Genomic DNA, 17,957 nt, shown 5'->3' on the forward strand with positions numbered 1-17,957 from the left:
ATAAACATGTGACTGTAAATAAAAAAATAACTGAACCCTCTAACAAGTGTGCGTGCACAGTGAAAATGCTTGGTGTGCATCGCACATGGAATGTGAGTGCAGATTCTACTATATGCGCGCATGGCCAGCGTGAAAATGACAGTCCTGCCATCTAATGCATTAATATTTCCAGGGCTGAAAATTTTTGTTCTGCTTGATTTTGTTGTGTTGTGAACACTTAAAATAGTAATTATATTCTCAAAAAATGCGTGGTTCGAAAAAAGTGCAGAAAATCGAACCTCGCCTAAGGTCTATGCATTGACAATATGTCGAATGAATGGATTGTTTGCAACAATGAATAGAAAAGCGTGAAGAAACGCATCTCTCTGAGATACTCGTACAATTTGAAATTCAAAGAATATTTAAAAAAAAAGATCTTACATCCGTAAGATAAACTTTTCCGCACTGTGATCCACGACATGAATTTATTACATATCTTTTACTGTAAATTTGAATTCACGAGAAAATTGAATCTGACGTTAGTTTTGCGATACAAACAATTTTCGACATGGTTGAGATTTTACTACCCATCCAAACAAGCCCTTCAGATAGGCTCGATAGATCTATTGAATGGGTTCCCATGTGGGAATCACAATGAGTATTATTTCAAAGATAGATTGGCTTCTGAAAAGCCAGAGTTCAATGTACACATAAAAACAACAGTTGGACTGTTAATATTCGGGGCACAAGTTAACCAAAACTCAAATATGCATACAAAGTGTTTTTATGAAAACCAAAACTAATGCGTAATTAAAATCGATTCGTCTGGCAAAATGTGTATATACATTGTGCATAGTAAATGTAAATACGTTTGTAAGTATGAAATACGTTTATACTGTGAAATACATTGAATCTATTACTTTCATGTCATATAGAGTTCAACTGACGCCCCTTTTCAGACGCAATTCGCACAATATTCTACCATTCACGAATATTGAAGCGATGTATGATGACATCATCGTTGAATATCATTTATGATTGAGTCTGGAGGGTTAGTTCACAGAAAGTCACAAATTCATTCCAGTGGGGTTGATTTTGTATCAAAATGTGGTGTCATATAAATCGAAATAAAAATACCATTAAGTTAATCAAAAATCGTTTACCGTTGTCCTTTTTTGGCATTAATATGGCTAGAAGTTTTTGAATTACTAAACTACGTTCTATTTAAAATCATGTTATCTAGTAATTGTCGGAGACAGTTTAACATACATACATAAAACGATGAAATAATTTTCAAAAAAATAACAAAAGCTGTTCTTCAGGTTCTTTTGTCGGCCACAGTGTGAATCATTTTATACGCACACTCAAAATGAGTAGAAGAGACACATAAATCATTATCGACCATAAAAATACGCTTCACTGATGTTTATATTCACATAGACGCAGGAAGATTAAATGTTGCGATGAATAACATTTTGATTGACTTATGCCATAAAATTGATATCCACAAAACACAAATTACATGATATTTTAAAGCAAACTGTATTTATATGTAAAAGTGAGGTGAAATGAGCTGGAATTTAATGTTGTGTAGTAGGTGGATCCGACCTGATCCAAATGGTTTTGGAGGTTGGGCACATTAGTACTGCATCACACACGTAGTTTTTTATGGGATCGAAAATTTCGTTATTTTTTCGATTTTCCCATCGGAAAAGTGAGTAATATCGATTGGTAACCTGTAACCAAAAAATCTAGATAACAATTCTTGAAAGTTGAAATAATCATTAACGGAATTAACCCAATGAGAGGATGTGAAGACTTCAAGTCTCTTTGAGCCGACGGTGGCGCACCGAATTCCAAAGGGGACGTCAATGTAATTGAACAACTCAAATCGAAACTAAACAGCGCGCCAATTTTAAAATTTGCTGTCATTTCCTCCCATTGAATTAACCACATGGTGATTGTACACGATTTTTTTGTATAAAAATTGATGAAAAATAATAATAGGCAACAAAAAATTATTCGAAAACAAAGGTAAGTTCAAAAATGACATTTTGGACATAGATTCATAACGGGCCGTAATCATGGACTATTGAATTTTGTTGGTTATGGTCTACTTTTCAAAATCTGATCTTAGATTGAACTTATTGAACTTACTATTCATTAGTCGATCTGTTTTAGATAATAAATACACGATAAAAAAACACATTTGAAAACATTGCGGAAAATTTTGACCTGTAAGTTTCTTTTTATTTTAATTTCATTCTACGATACATCCAGAAGCATGACAGTGCACATTGGTTCCGACATTTAAACCTTTTCAAAATAAACTTGAGAGCTTTTTCCACTTTTATCCGAACTATCCATTTCAATAATCCAAGAGTTTTTGTCCTCCTTAACAGTTATATCATCGTCCTTTTCTGCTACCGTGTAACCTATTTTTTGAGGTATGATAAAGATGACTTTATGTTGTTCTTTTGTTGGATCAGCCATGACTACATTTAAGCTACTATCGTGATAGTTTATTACAATTGCTCCGCTAGTTGTTGCCTCGATTTCATTTACCTTCCCTATCTCATAAAAATTTCCCATCCATACATCATCAGCACCATCGTAAATTACTTGCTGCTTTTTTGTATTCGAAATTATCGATACATCAATTTTTTGGGCGTAAGTCGATGTCTCTTTTTGATTTTTACCGGGGAGAATTACATATGCATAATCAGTACCGGATGGTGACTTTCCATGCGGTATTGACAGTGTTGCAAACATGCTACTTACTACATTAGTTGATCCTCCTTTATTTACATCAGACCACTTTCCACTTTGTTTTTTCTTTTCAGCATATATATTTTCCGAACGAGGGAACACATAACCAATATCAGATTGATCGTTTTTGCCTTTTATGTGGGCCCAAGTGGCTTTCTTGAATAAAATACCTTGACCAAGAGCAACTTCTTTGCCTTCCACTTGCAGAACATTTGAACCATCTTTCTCTAATCTTCGATTCTCGACTATTGTCTCGGTATCAACATTCTCATTTGAACTGATTGCAGCACCCATCGCTACAATTTTATCTGTTAGAAAGAACCAAGATTTTTTCGCTTCTAATGAACTTCCAGTTACATTTTGCATGGAATAATGCATGCTGGCTGAACCAATCACTCCATCCGAAACACCACCTGTCCAAGATTTTGGATTATTATAACTTTTCCAATCGATTAAACTACCGAATTTATGATCTGTTGTTGTTCCTGGAAGTCTTGTCATATTTATAGTTGCCCAATAGTCATCATCGTATTGGCCAATATCATTATTATACAAATATAACACTCCGGTTCCCATGTAAAATCCCTTCAGATTTTCCCCATTTCCACATTCAAACGAGCTGATTTTTCTACCAAATAAACTCAATCCAGCTGCAAAATGTGTCTTTTGATGGGTCATCTGATCCATTGCGCTTAGCATATGATTTCTGTCTCTCACACCAAAATCTGGTCTAATCGAATTATCATTCATTAAATGTTGAAATGTTTGTGTTTTATGAATGGATAATCCATTATAATAACTGTCCTTTGTACCATTGCTAGCTATAGATATAGCTTCTTTTACATAACGAGCATATTTATCGCGATATGATGAGTCTTGATTTTGTGAACTAATCACAAGTATTTCATACAACATAATTCTCCCAACAATTCTAGATGTGGTTGCTTGTCTAGAAATTCCTCGGGCACGAGTCATATCAAATATTTCAGCTCGTCTCATAACTGGTAAGAAGCTTGTTTCAATGTATGTATATAAATTTTCAATGCCTTGTACATACGTTAGTTTGTCAGTTCCACTGAACAATTCATAAATATCGGCACTTCTCGCTAAAAGCACTTCCCCATACCCACCAGTATATGGAACGTATTTGTGTTGTATAAGCGAACCATCTTTATAAAATCCATCACCATTTTGAACTATTTCATACACATCATTTGTCGCATTCATTCCTTGTCGAACTTTATTGACATTATTATTCAGAATACCTCGAACCATGACGATAAAAGTTTTATCTAGTAAATTAGCTCCAGTTTCCTTTTCTTTGAAACGTGAACTTTTTGTTGGATCCGGCACGAAACGATCTACTGATCTTATGTATTTGTTCAGTTTCACTTGAGATAAATCATCAAACATTAGCAACAAAACATTGTTGTATGACTGCGGCGTTCCAATCTCCCAATCCCACCAATTTCCATAGATTTTTTCGATTTTTTCATTATACATTTGATCATAAAAGTAATTTATGGCGAACAATATGTCCTTTCGTAGTGTATTGTTCTGATAATATGTCGAATGCGACGTCTGATAAAGTACCGCCATTTTCTCGATATTTCTCACGGTTTGTGTGATTTGTGCAGAATTCACCTTCCAGTCGCGAAGATTTTTGAATAAAAAGGGATTTTGCTCATCTTTGTTTAGATTACTTAACACATTATTTTGTAAATCCTTTTCTTTATCCAAAACGAGTTTTTTCAAAATTTCATCATCATTTGTAAACGGTTCACCAATCAGTACCGTTTTCCAATTTGACATCATTTTGGCAGCGAAATTCGGACCCCAATTATCGGATTCATCAGGTGCTTGATCAGCCAAACTTTTCATGTTGTATGTTGGTTTCTTTACTGATTTCATACTCTGTGATCCAAAATTTGTGATGGAGGGAGTCTTGCCAATGAATGAAATGTTCTTCTTTGAATCATTGATAGGTTTTTCTGATGAAACTGTAGAATCATCATTAACATCACTAGATTGTGTGGTTTGTTCAAAACCTGGACGATCTATACCATTTTCTATAGGGAAAGCAAGAACATTTTTCTCTATCAATAAAAAGTTTTGCAAAAACTATGTTCGTAATGTGTATTTGGCTCAATGAATTTCGCGATAATAATGCAATCTTGGCTGCCGCCACCAAAAATCTTTTTATTTATGACTTTCGGTAACTCCCAGAATGAAATTGGTCGCTACAGAAATTTTGAAAAAGACTTTCAAAAGATCGTTTTCACAAAGAAAAATAATCGTTGACTTATGGAATTTAGGTCGATGAAAAAATGAAGTGGCGCAAACAACATTTTTGGAACCTTGAATATAGCTTTCATTTATAGCTAAAAGCTGTCAGCTTTTGTTAATTGTTATGTGCATATAACTTACTTGAGGATAACTGAGAATTCGCACCAGCGATTATTACGTACAGTGCTATGAAACCAACAAAGAACTTCATTTCAACACTTTTTGGACAAACTGTTAGGTTTAAAAAAATTTCACTTTGATAACCTTATTTCCTTGAAGCATCACATTTTATAGAGAGTGGTATCTTTATCTAATATCAGCACCCGTAATGGTTCCGTGTATGTTTATTGATAACTATCAATTATAGGCACTAATTGTCGGTATTGTCTTTGAAATCGTTTTGATAAAAATTTCAAGAGCAAAAGCCGAACTTTTTTCAGTACATTATAAAAGCGTGGTTATATAGCACAAGCGGCAAGTGATTGATGCCATCTTTAATTGCAAATGAAAACAAATCTTTTTTTACAATGTATAGTATTCTGAATGGATTTAATTTGAACGGTTTTAAGCTATTTCTTCTCCAAGCTATTTGGATCAAAACTGCCATAAAATGAAATATTTTGAAGATATTTTATATGGTTGCGGAAAAAAATACGAAGGCTGTACCTGATTAAAAAAATTATAAATTTAAAGCTTCCGCCCAAAAAATCCTACTAGATCCGAGCGGGGCATGTCATAAACATGATACGAAAAACTATTTTATTTTAAAACGTGTTATGAGTCAACTCATAACAAAAATAATGTAAACATAACTTGGATTCCGTATTTACTTTTCTATCAAAGATTTTAATTTCCTATTTTTAAAGAAATAGTAATTCCGTATTCTTCATTTCCCTATTATTACTATTTGGTCCTTCGAATCTAGCGTCTGCACTGATCACTCAGACATCACTCAGACGCAGTCGAGCCAATTACTTCTTAACCAGCTACTGAAGATTGGAGACATTATATAAAGAGAATAATAACTTAGTCTGGCCCACAAATTTGGAGAGAATATTTCACTTCAAGTAATCAGTTTAGAGTAAAATTCAATCCCTACGTGCTCAACAATACAACTATTTAGAGAAGAAACCATAAGCTGCTTCAATACGCAAACATTAAATTTTAACCACAGTGAAAACTTGTAAATCTCATTTTCTTGTCAAACTACATAAGGTCAGCAAATTTGAAGAAATTTTGCTCGGGAGGTACCCCTAATATGCATTGAAATTTCTTCAAACTCCCGGAATGTTACTTTTGTGTGAAAAAAATAAGCTGTGCAAAGTTTACTCATTACGATATCATACAGGGCTTCCATATAAAAATCCAAATTTTTCGAAATTTTTGTATAAAAAGTCTGTCTAAAATTATTTGTATGTTTTTCCAATATTATATTCGGTTTCGCCAAAAAAAAAAAAACCATTACATATTTTTGATTGTTAAGCATACATAAAATACTACTTTTGGAAGGAAAATGGAATTTTTCTCATATGCATCACGCCAGGCATGACTCTACACACTTTACTCTATGAACCAAAGTCGTTCAAAATCTAATACGTAACTAAACTACGTTCTCTTTAAAATCATGTTATCTAGTAATTGTCGGAGACAGTATAACGGATACATAAAACGATGAAATCACCTTTAAAAAAATGACAAAAGCTGATCCTCAGGTTCGTTTGACGGCCGCAGTGTGAATCATTTTATACGCACACTCGAAATGAGTAGAAGAGACACATAAATCATTATCGACCATAAAAATACGCTTCACTGATGTTTATATTCACATAGACGCAGGAAGATTAAATGTTGCGATGAATAACATTTTGATTGACTTATGCCATAAAATTGATATCCACAAAACACAAATTACAATTTGCAAACACATCAAAAAAACAAGATGCTAGACATCGACGAAGCATATGTTCATTGCTTTTCATTCGGCACTCACTTTTGGATGGTGATAAACGACAAACTTTCCGTATAAAATATCCAATGAATGATCTAAACATCAAAAGTTTTGTGTGCGGTAAAATTGTTTTGTCAAAATACTGTAAATACACATGGGGATAAAATTGATAGATGAATCGATTGTAAGTACATATAAATTTCAAGTCTGTCTGTGGTGCGTCTTTCTAAATACTATTTACTTACTTACTTTGGTTTGTAATATTCACGCTTCAGTTACGCCCAATTTGAATCGAATTCGAATATAAAGTTAAGCTATTGGCTTTTACAAGCGACAAAATTTGCATTTTCAATGCAATTATTTCTGATACATATGTCGTGTAAAACGCTTTAAAATAGGCAAAATAAAAAATACCGTTATCACATATAAATACCAAATCGGAAGTACTTTAAAGCACAGTCAGGCTAAACAAACATTGGGGCGATTAGGAAACAAAAACCAACCAGTTCATCGCTACATATTTCCACTCAATCTGTTTGAGTGAAAATTGTATTGTACTCATTTCCCCTCTTTGAGCGTATTCATTTTGCAAACAATGAATGAGCGATGAACGAAGTGGATGCGAATGAATGTCTGTTTTGATACGTTTAAACGTGTACATGCATCGCTTTATCCATTGAGTCAGGCAAATAGCATTGCGTGAATTAAATACGGGATATTTTTCACTCAACCGACGCCGTACAACAAATGAATCGCCGGGTTCGTCAAAAACGCAGTTTTCGTAGACAAAAACTCAAAAAAAAAAAAACACATGTACTAGAGAGAAATGTTCCCATTCATTCGGCATAGCAGTTCGCATTTTTAACCAATGCTCAAAAATGTTTCAACGTTTTGCTTGCTGATGTCACATTCATTGTGTGCGGTGCATGTGGATAATGCTGTCTTTCGGTTTCGACTCGCTCAAACTATGAATTGTGTGTATATTTTTGAATGGTTCGCATGTTTCACATTGCGTTAGTCTTCATCTAACGTTCGTTGAATACGGTTCGTTTTTATCCATCGTCAACAATCATTTCAAAAGCCAATAGGAGAGCAAAAGAGCGATATGGTTTCGGTCTACTCTACATTAAATGAATATAAAAATTTGTGAAGTGTTTGGACTTTCTCTGCGTTTATTTTTTGTTTTCTATCTTTAAATATAGACTTTTTTCTCGAGTGCCAATGAATGCATTTGGAATATGCGATTTTTTTCATGAACGATTTTTTTTGCGCGGTTGAAATTTTTTTGCGTGATAGTGAATCTGCATAATACATTGGAGGAACTTTAAAAAAAGTGAATCCCTTTTGGGCTCCCATAGACTAGATAATAGGAAAGAGACAAAAAAAATCTCATTTTGTGTGAATCATTGAAAAGACCAAGACCAATTCCACGAAATCGAAAAAGAGTTGCCGACTCCAAAAATGGAAAAAAATCGCCAAAAAAATTCTGAGTATGTTTTTTGTGTGTTCAATCTGGCCGGAATTTTGAGATTTATCGGTGTTCAGTTTTATGTGTTAAGCGAATAAAACAAGCGCTTGAATATGTGAATTGGCAATTGTTCCAGATTTATGTGTGTAAGAGAGTAAAATACCCCACAACGTCGACTCAATAAATTCTTTTCAAACCGTTTTCGGTACAAATCACCGTATTTAGCAAAGTTCTTGTGTTCATTCACCGCTTGCGGTCGCCAAATTGCAACAAAAACACGAGTAATGTTTTTTTTTTTGTTCATGTAGGTTGATCGAACACCATGAGATCGTACACATAAAATAGAGTAAAACTTTCAAATTTTAATTGGCATTGAGCGGGTGAACAAATACGTTAATTGCATTCGATTTTTCAGTTTTCGAATTTAATTTGTGCCTTTATTTTTGCGCGTTGAAGAATTCATTCAATTTTTGGCTTGAGAATGACACCAGAAAAAAGCGGATCACATCGCAAATCATTGCCAATGCCAAAACTGCTCACTCACTCAATTTGTGTCGACTTTTTTTCTCCTTCTTCGTTCGTTTGTGCTTGTGTATGCCTCTCTGTTTGAATAATCACGCACTGGTACAATGTGATTTATTGACCATTTTTTATGAGTTTCGTAGACAACGTAAATCGATATATTTATTTTGTCGTCCGCTAAGATATATTAATCATTTGACCATAGAATATTAATAGAGAGCATACTATAAAAACAAAAGAAGAGCAAACAAAACTTAGGTTGCCAGACGAATCGATGATGCGAGAGCAAAGAAGCGCGCGTCAAAGAAGCGAATTGATTGCAAATCGAAATGGTCTTATCGCAGATGAGTAGACACTCACAACTAGTGGCACACGTACGTGGATGGAAAGAGAAATCAATGGCTGAGCGTGCAAGCGAATGTGAATCAATTCGATGCCATTTAAATTGAAAGTGAATTAAAAATGTGTATCAGACACATATCATATTTACGCGTTTAAAATGATTGCGGTGACAAATTGAAATTAACCGCAAAATCATCAACACTGATAATGAAATACATTTTCGAAATGGATTGCTTTTAAAATTTTAAATGTTCATTTGAATGATTTGAAACAGCCAAATGGGTTGGAATAAATCACATGCATGTCGCAACATTTAAGTGCCTTCAATTAATCGAAACATGGTGACATTTATGTCTGCCATTACTTGATCAAATTTAGTTCAGTTTATTACTTTGCTCAGTCAATGTTTGACATAAAACATTTTAATTGAATTTGATGGTTGAATGAGTGATTTTACATTATTGATGCGACTAAAGAATTTAAGTGAGCGTTAGAGCAAAAACAAAACATCATTTAAATAGATGCAAATGTAAAGAAATGCTTGAAAAGTTTTGCACATTTACGTGCTATGTTGCATGCATGCTTTTTCCAACTGCTATTCAAATGCCTGCAAATGGAATTTTATAAATAAATCATAAAGCGGTGACACCAAACGATATAAACTGCAGCTCGCAGTGAATAAAGAAAGGCGGTTTTGCTCTCAAACTATCTCTGTCTATACACTCCTTTTCATTCAACAGATCTTACTTTCTCATTGTGCATATCTGTACTACTCTGTGTGTGTTTCTCATTAAATGAACTTCATTTTGACATGAAATTTTACATACAAGCTTTTCGCTGCCACTGAATCGTGATGAGTTTTGAAATAAATACGCATACATACACCAAACAAAACCGATTAATTTGTACAATTTTTTTTGTTGAGTACGGATACAAAAAACCGGTTTGCATTGCCCTCGATGGTTTGCTATTTTACCTCTCTAAATGACTCAAAAGCGCACATTTTTGCAATTTTGCATTTGTTTTGTTTTAATTCTTGGGCTAGTCGTATGTCATGCGATTCGGCATTTTTACATCAATAGATGTGCAAATTATCTTATTTACTCTGTTAACCAACATTAAAGAGTTTATGGACCTTTATTTCAACAAGTGTGAAGAGCACAATTGCAAAGTGCTAAATTGTTAACGATACACTTTTGAGTCCAAACGATTCTGCAAAATACACATAATTTGCTGCTGGCAAAAAATGTCCCATATTTTTCTTCAAAAGACTAATGAAATAGACAAAACAAAACGGATAATGATCAAATGACAATGAGCGATAAATTGAATGCTCAACAAATTTTGTTTGAGCAAATGAATTACAGCTGCTGAAAAGAATGATAAAACAAAAAAGAACCGAAACCGCGTCTACTGCGTAAGAATATGTGTATGTATGTGTTTAAAATACGCATAAATCATACCGACAAACATTTTGAGGTCAAACTATAACTCATCAGCGAATCGGGTGTCTGCGATGCTGTTCACATCCAAAAAAAAATGTATTCGAAGAAGGGTTTGAATCGGATTCACATAAAAAATTCAATATAATACCATTGACAATATTCGCATTAGCGTTGGATTTGTTGTCTTTTCCTAGAACCGACCGAACGCACACACAAAAATCGAAAATCTACGACGCAATTCAAGTCATCGCGTATTGCACGAACGGTGTGAGAAAGACACTAGCAAAGAAGCGGTCATGCAACCGTCTTCCTTCTTGCGATTCGTTCTAATACACATATTTTGTAGGTAGTAGACAGAGCAGACATTCATTACAAGAAGAAAAAAAAATCACCAAGAGACCTAAACAAATCGTTCGGTATTTGATGACGGTAACACACATTCGAATGAAAAATACCAGAGTGCCACATAGAACGAATCGCGTAAATAAATAAACCATTGAAAAACAACAACAAAAAAAAGATGCGGAACCAAAACTTTTTATTAAAAGCGACGGAGAAAAAAAAGGGCGCACAAAAAAAATCGCGACGGTTCATAAAAATAACGATAATAATCATCATGTATGAACGCATTTTCAATACAATAAATTAAATTACTTGCGTGCGTGTGTGTATTTGTCGGGTCGGACTCCTCTCACGTCTTGATTGGTATTATAGCGGCGCTTTGATTTCAACAAACCGACCGAACAATTTCAATGCGTCTCGCGCAATTTTTGGATTATTTATTAGTAACCGAGTTCAAGTTGAAATTGGAGCGAATGAATCTCGATTGTGCGTATTTTTTTTTCTCGTTCGGTGCGTGTCTGCTCATTTTTTTCCCGTTCTCTTCCTTTCTGTATACACTTCCCTTTTCTATTTTAGTATTTTTTATACTCTCGTGCGTTATGTTTAACGCTCGGCATCACAGACACACTCTCTTTTGGTATTGTGCAAAGAAAATGAATATATGTGTGAATGGGAACGCTTATTAAATCGCGCTAACCGATGAAATATATGGCGCTGTCGTGAAAAAAGCGTATAAATTTCATTGATGTCAAAGGAACAGAGCCAAGAACCCGATACTAAAAAACCGAATTATACCACCCGAATAAAAGCAGTTTTCTTTTAATATTGTTCTCTGTGTCTTTATTCCAGGCGCATATCAACATCGGGTTACATGTTGTGCTAAAACTCGCTGAGACTACACAAAAACAGCAACGGAACCCATCGACCTTGTGAATTAAGTCAAACAGACTACTCGTATACATTATTAACGACGTGCTCACATTATATTAAAGCTGTTGAGAAAAAAATTGCAATTATAATGATATCAAAAGAAATGTTAAAAGTAAAATCATAAAAGAAATTTATCGATTCAAGTATTTTCACACAAAAAAAAACAACAACATTGTAACGTGTTTTGCGTGCATCGAACGCTGGCGAGCGCTTATCAAATAAGAATTTTCAAAGATAATTCATTTGACGGCATTTGTGTACGGTGAAAATTTGTTGGAAACGGAACCCTGTGTATATGACAGAGTGTGTAACTGAATAAATCCAAATTAAAAGTGACAAAACACGTTGAAGAAAATATAGCCAGCCAAAAATTAAGAGAATCTAACGGTGAAAAAAAACGTAATATAAACAAACAAAAAAACGACGAAAAAAGTGCGAATAAATTAAGTGACGATTTTATTGTGTCATCATTTAGATTTATCGCTTAAATTAAAACTCGAAAATCAGAGCAAGAGAGAGACAGAAAGAAATAGGAACAAACGAAAAGTGATACGAAACATTGAACTGTGTTGAACGTGTGTAAATCGGTGCAAATAAAGAAATATCTCAGTTGCCGCGTAACACAATTTGTTTGAATCATCGCCAAAATACGGAAACGGTTAGTTATTTTTATTGCATGTTTTTTTAATTAAATTTTTTTTTTTTGATATCAACTTTGTAGAATGTATATAGGCAGGTTGAAATGGGAAAATTTGTTTTTTTTTTTTTTTTTTTTTTTTGAAAGCATAACGTGTTTTAAACGTGATACCATTGCTTAGATTATCTCTTGTTATCCGATCGTTTTCGTGTGTTTTTTTCTTCTTTGTGTATTTCCGCGGAGAACTTTATACATTACTATTTGAAGTACTGCATTCACACCACATAATAATTATATCGAAAACCAATCGAACAATAACAACACGAATGGTTTCATTGATTACAAAAACAACAAATTTTCATTAAATCTAGTGAGGAAATTGGTTTTGCATTTTTAATTGCATTGATAATCATGAGTTCGTGTGCAAAAAGTGTTTTTTTGTTTGTAAATCGTTTTGTCATCAGGTTTTCACGTGCGTGAAATTTATTTTCTGTTCAACGCGTTTGTCATTGTTTACCTTTAATATAAAATATAATGATAAATAATTTTTTTGGGCGAATTGTAACATTCAATATGCATGGCAAATGATTAATTTATCATGTATTGAGTTGAAATTTATTTGAATCACTTGTTCACCAATAAACAATATCGATTACGGTGTGATTAAAATTGCTGTCAATGTAAAATAATAAATTTATGCTGAATAGGATTCAACAGCTGTAAAACGATTGAGTTGTTTAATCGCTAGCAACTTTGTTGCATTCACTTATTTCAGAAGAAATTGTCGTTGGTCAGTGTACGAGGGCAGGTTTTTTTTTCAATTTTCGAACTCCATTTTAACTAGTGTAATTTGACGTCCAAAAAACAAAACAAAATTGACGTCCAAAAAAGATCGTCTTTTTTTCGCCGAAATCCCTAAAAAAGCGAAAGACAGACATTATAATGAGATATTTTCAGCCAGATATCGTCAGGAGCTGAAATTTAGGAAAAACAATAGAAGTGATTTTTATGGTTATAATTACACTTGGATTGCTACAATCACTACAACAAACACTTTCATTGTTTTCACTCCATTTCAGCTCCTGACGATATCTGGCTGAGCTGATTCAGCTGGCTGAAAATATCTCATTATAATGTCTGGCGAAAGAATTTTCTAAGTCTCAGGAGGGCAAACCCTCTATATGAATGGGGTAGAATAAAAACTACTTCTCGAAAAATGTTTAAACACGAAACCTAAAAAAAATTTTCAATGAAAAGTGAATCAATTTTTTTTGTCCAATTGAAGTGAACCAAAAAAAATTTGTTCAATAAAAGTGAACCTAACAAAAAAATTCATTTTAGTGTATTTTACACTGAAAAAACCGAGTGAAATTTTTTTTTTGGTTCACTTTTATTGAACAAAATTTTTTTGATTCACTTCAATTGGACAAAAAAAATTGATTCACTTTTTATTGAAATTTTTTTTAGGTTTCGTTTTAAAATACCAATTTTTCGAGAAGTAGTTTTTATTCTACCCCATTCATATGAAGATGAATGGATTTTTTCTGCTGGACAAAAAATTTAAATAGAGGCTTGTATGTGTAAAGACAGTCGATTAATTCCAAAACACCACCCCCTATCGTCAGGTGTTTTGTAACGGAAGTGCAATTGAAACTTTCAAGAGTATTTTTTTCGGAAATCAAAAACTTGCGATGTACTTTGAAAAGTACAAGATAGCAAATTGAAAAATTCAAGAACATAATAGTTTTCAAGTTAAAACAATTAAAAACTTGAATTTGTTTCATGTTATTTCTGCCATGTTTGTTGTCTGATTTTGATTGAAAATTAATAAATAATTATGGAGTAGTTTCTACGTTTATTTATATCTAAAACTATGCGGGACATTAGTTGGGCAAATATATTTTATGAATGATGTGCATATTATGGAATCAAGTGAAACTTTTCGCTCAGTCATAGTTAATGACTTGTTGAAGTCATATAAAAGTCAGAGCATAGTTTTCCATGCGCGGTATAAAAACATTTATAAATGATGAGAACTTGGTAATTTGTTTGTCTTCACAGGGAAATCGAAATGTGTGTGAAAACATTAGTTTCCGGGCATGATAACCACAATTTACTAACATCAAAGTTTCTGATGAAAATAATTATATTGAAGTTAAGAGAGATTGATTTTGGATTTTAGAATTATTTTGACGGTTCCATGAAGCTCTTGTTCACTATTATCTATTATCTTCACATCAAAATTGAAATTCAAAACAATCACCAAACGGGATAACGCATAACATTTACAAAGAGAATAAAAGCATTATCCCTCTGTATGCATTAAATGTATTACCATTAAAGTTCGTTCAACACATAATAATAGACAAAGATATAGGGCGCAAAACAATGAATTTTGATGGAATGTGTTTCACAACGGGATACGGGCATGTGTTCGTGTAATCCACAGATTCAAATGTCTGCTTGCTTGCGTATATATATAAATTATTGAATGAATTCAATTTGTGTTTCATCGTCGAGATCTATGAGATCTTTGAATACGAAACTTTGATGCTGGCTCATCTCTGCACATCATACAATTTACTGAAATGAGACATTTTCATTGAATAATCCTTTGAAACGGTGTGTACATGCATCAAAGTTCTCGCCAAAATCTATTTGAATTTTGAATTTGCAAATTAAATCATCAAGATAAATTAAAATGTTATTTACTTTTGCAGCAACATCAAAATTATATGACACAACATTAACACGTCGACAAATGATATACAAGCATGTTAGCATGAAGATGTCGAATTAGCAACATCAATATGTAACAGAAAGCCATTAGCAAATGCATATTTTGTTATCAATTAAATGCATTTGATTGATATGTTCACGACTATCTTTCAAGATAAGAAATGGCATGTGATTTATCGTAAGCAACGCGAAAAATCGCAACATTACATTTCCATTTCGTTTAATTCAATTAAATTCCAAAGAAGACTTTGAAGTAAAGTTGCAAATGATGAAAAGATTGAATTCGAGTATGTGATTCAATTGAAATTCGGATGAAAATTCAAAAACTAATGTCTTCACTGTCAAAGCGACAGAGTTTTTCATCATGCACCAGCATAAGATGTCGTGATTTTTAACTACAAACACATTATCAATTAGAATTGCGCACCGATTCATACTCAGGTCCCGCATTCAATAAGTATTTACAAAGTATTCGTACACATCGTACTTCTTCTGTCTCTCGGTCCTGTTTTTACCTTCATATCCTTTTTCTTTGCATCAACCACTGAATCTGTATCAAAGTGCAACCGAAATTATTTAAGCGTTGCACTTGAATAATATTCGATGTTAAAGTTTTTCCACCCATTCTCCCCAAAGCAAAAAGATGAAGTCATATCGACAAAAACAACTTTTGTTCAAACTGAAAATGTGTGTGTTTGTGTGTGTATGCATAATAAATTCCTTTACCATGCGGTTGCTCGGTATTTGGTGAACGGTTTCTATTTCACTCTCTGTCTCGCCGCTACAAATATTCGAGTACATTGGTACACACTTGTTTTATATATCTCATCCATTCAACGTTCCGGTATATCGGCACTAGGAACCACTTCACAAATTCCCATTTATAATTTTGAGCTTTTCATATCAACACAGAGATATACCTTTGGAGCTTTTCATATCCACTTTCTTACTTTTACTCTTTCTTAATCTATCGTTCTCTCAGCACTAAATACAGCATTTGACATAGACGACAAAGTCGTATCCTTTGAAAATCATTATTTCATACATATCAGGGATATACTCGTCTCCTTGTTCTGGCTCAAAATTAGATTTGTCTCTTTTCACGCGCGCAACCGAAGCTTCGATAAAATTGTGCAGTAATTGCTCTCATTCTCCGTGCACAGTCCGGAAAACAAAAGTTAGCTTTGATTTGGTGGCTTTTGTGCGAACCAGTTTGTTCCATGAACATCTCTGCGTACAGAGTAGTACATCTATATATAATATGACTTAAATTGATGAAAATGCGACTAACGAACATGCTTAAAGGCTCGTGTGAGAGCAAGAACAGTAGATTTGCGTAAATATCAAGATTTTTCTGCATCTTGGACACACAGTTTTGCGAATGGAAATATGTTCGTCTACCATGTGGTATACGTAATGTGCACACAATTTGAACACAAACCTTCATTGTGGTTCTCACTCTCTCTCTCTACAATTCTACATATGTCTTTTGATAAATTGCTTTTCACCATTGAGATTTTGATTGTCTCTCGTTTTGAAATTTTCAATGCGGCTTTTATACTATGCTCATTCGGTCTTTCGTTTTACATAGCATCGAACCTTTGGCATAAAAGCATGACCGAAATAAAATTGGCAAATTATCAATTTAAATGTGTACATGATGTGATTCATTTTTCTTTGTCTAACTACATCTTCGGAGTCGATTTAATGAATTATAAACGTGTGGTCAATTGCGTTGATACCCAAACATTTTCGATAGAATCGCTTTGTCTTCGTGGATCAAACTCATTGACTTTCTCGATGTTCATATAAAATTCGAACTAGGTTCTCAAGGCCAAATCCATTTTTAGAAAAGAAATGTTATAGGCCCTTTATTTACTCCATTTTATCAATTAGCTTCGAAAATCACTTTAATCATAGAAAATTCCACCAATGTGCATAATTTATGTGGTACTTACAAAACTTCCATCAGTTAAATGTTCAATTTTAACACGCAATACTTAGTCGATTTCTTTTGGGCGAATTTTCGGGATCCCGCGTAGAAATACCTTAACTAGTGGACAAGAGATTTTTACATGGAGTTTTATTGCATAATAGAAGAAAAAGAGATTTCTATATAAGTAACATGACAATTTTGACCTTGAATTCGTTCCATTGACATATTATTTTTGGTACAAAGAGAAATTTAATATTTGATTAAGTATAAAATGTCCTTTACATTCGCTTGAGTACAAGTCACATTTTTACAAAAATAGTTTCAAAAAGATTACCGGGGCTTTCAATTTGGACTTCGATTTACGTTTAATTAAAAGATTACACTTTTCGGAAACGTTATTAACGAGTGATTATTAACAACCTCATATGTATTACGTGAATGAAATGTTTGTGATTAGACGCATGATTCATATCGATTCTGATTGGACAGAGGTCATGAAGTGTAGATGTATGTAAAATCACCACAAACAAAATTGATTGAGTTTGGAATGGAATAAGAATATCCAAAAAATTCTCATGCAATATTATGATTTATTGACTTTTTGGCGTTTTTTC

The 17,957-nt window shown here is 33.4% G+C and overlaps 2 protein-coding genes across 2 annotated transcripts in view; one reads left to right on the forward strand and one right to left on the reverse strand.

Moving 5' to 3' along the window:
• Window positions 1–2,193: 2,193 nt before the first annotated feature.
• On the reverse strand, window positions 2,194–5,279 carry LOC116337072 (xanthan lyase-like). Its single transcript, XM_031761375.1, has 2 exons — window positions 5,176–5,279; window positions 2,194–4,817 (listed from the first exon to the last, which is right to left on the reverse strand). Exons 1-2 carry the CDS (start codon window positions 5,243–5,245, stop codon window positions 2,290–2,292), a joined length of 2,598 nt encoding a protein of 865 aa, XP_031617235.1. The 5' UTR covers window positions 5,246–5,279; the 3' UTR covers window positions 2,194–2,289.
• Window positions 5,280–8,018: 2,739 nt separating this feature from the next.
• The window catches only part of LOC116336887, a 177,118-nt gene continuing 167,179 nt past the window's right edge, over window positions 8,019–17,957 (forward strand). Inside the window, exons 1-2 of the mRNA XM_031761079.1 lie at window positions 8,019–8,472; window positions 11,951–12,689. The gene's annotated coding sequence lies outside the window, so the exon portion shown is untranslated. The remainder of the gene's footprint in view (window positions 8,473–11,950; window positions 12,690–17,957) is intronic.

Source organism: Contarinia nasturtii, unplaced genomic scaffold (assembly GCF_009176525.2).
Source record: "Contarinia nasturtii isolate CC-2019 unplaced genomic scaffold, AAFC_CNas_1.1 Cnas_scaffold_220, whole genome shotgun sequence".
NCBI classification, from domain to species: Eukaryota; Metazoa; Arthropoda; class Insecta; order Diptera; family Cecidomyiidae; genus Contarinia; species Contarinia nasturtii.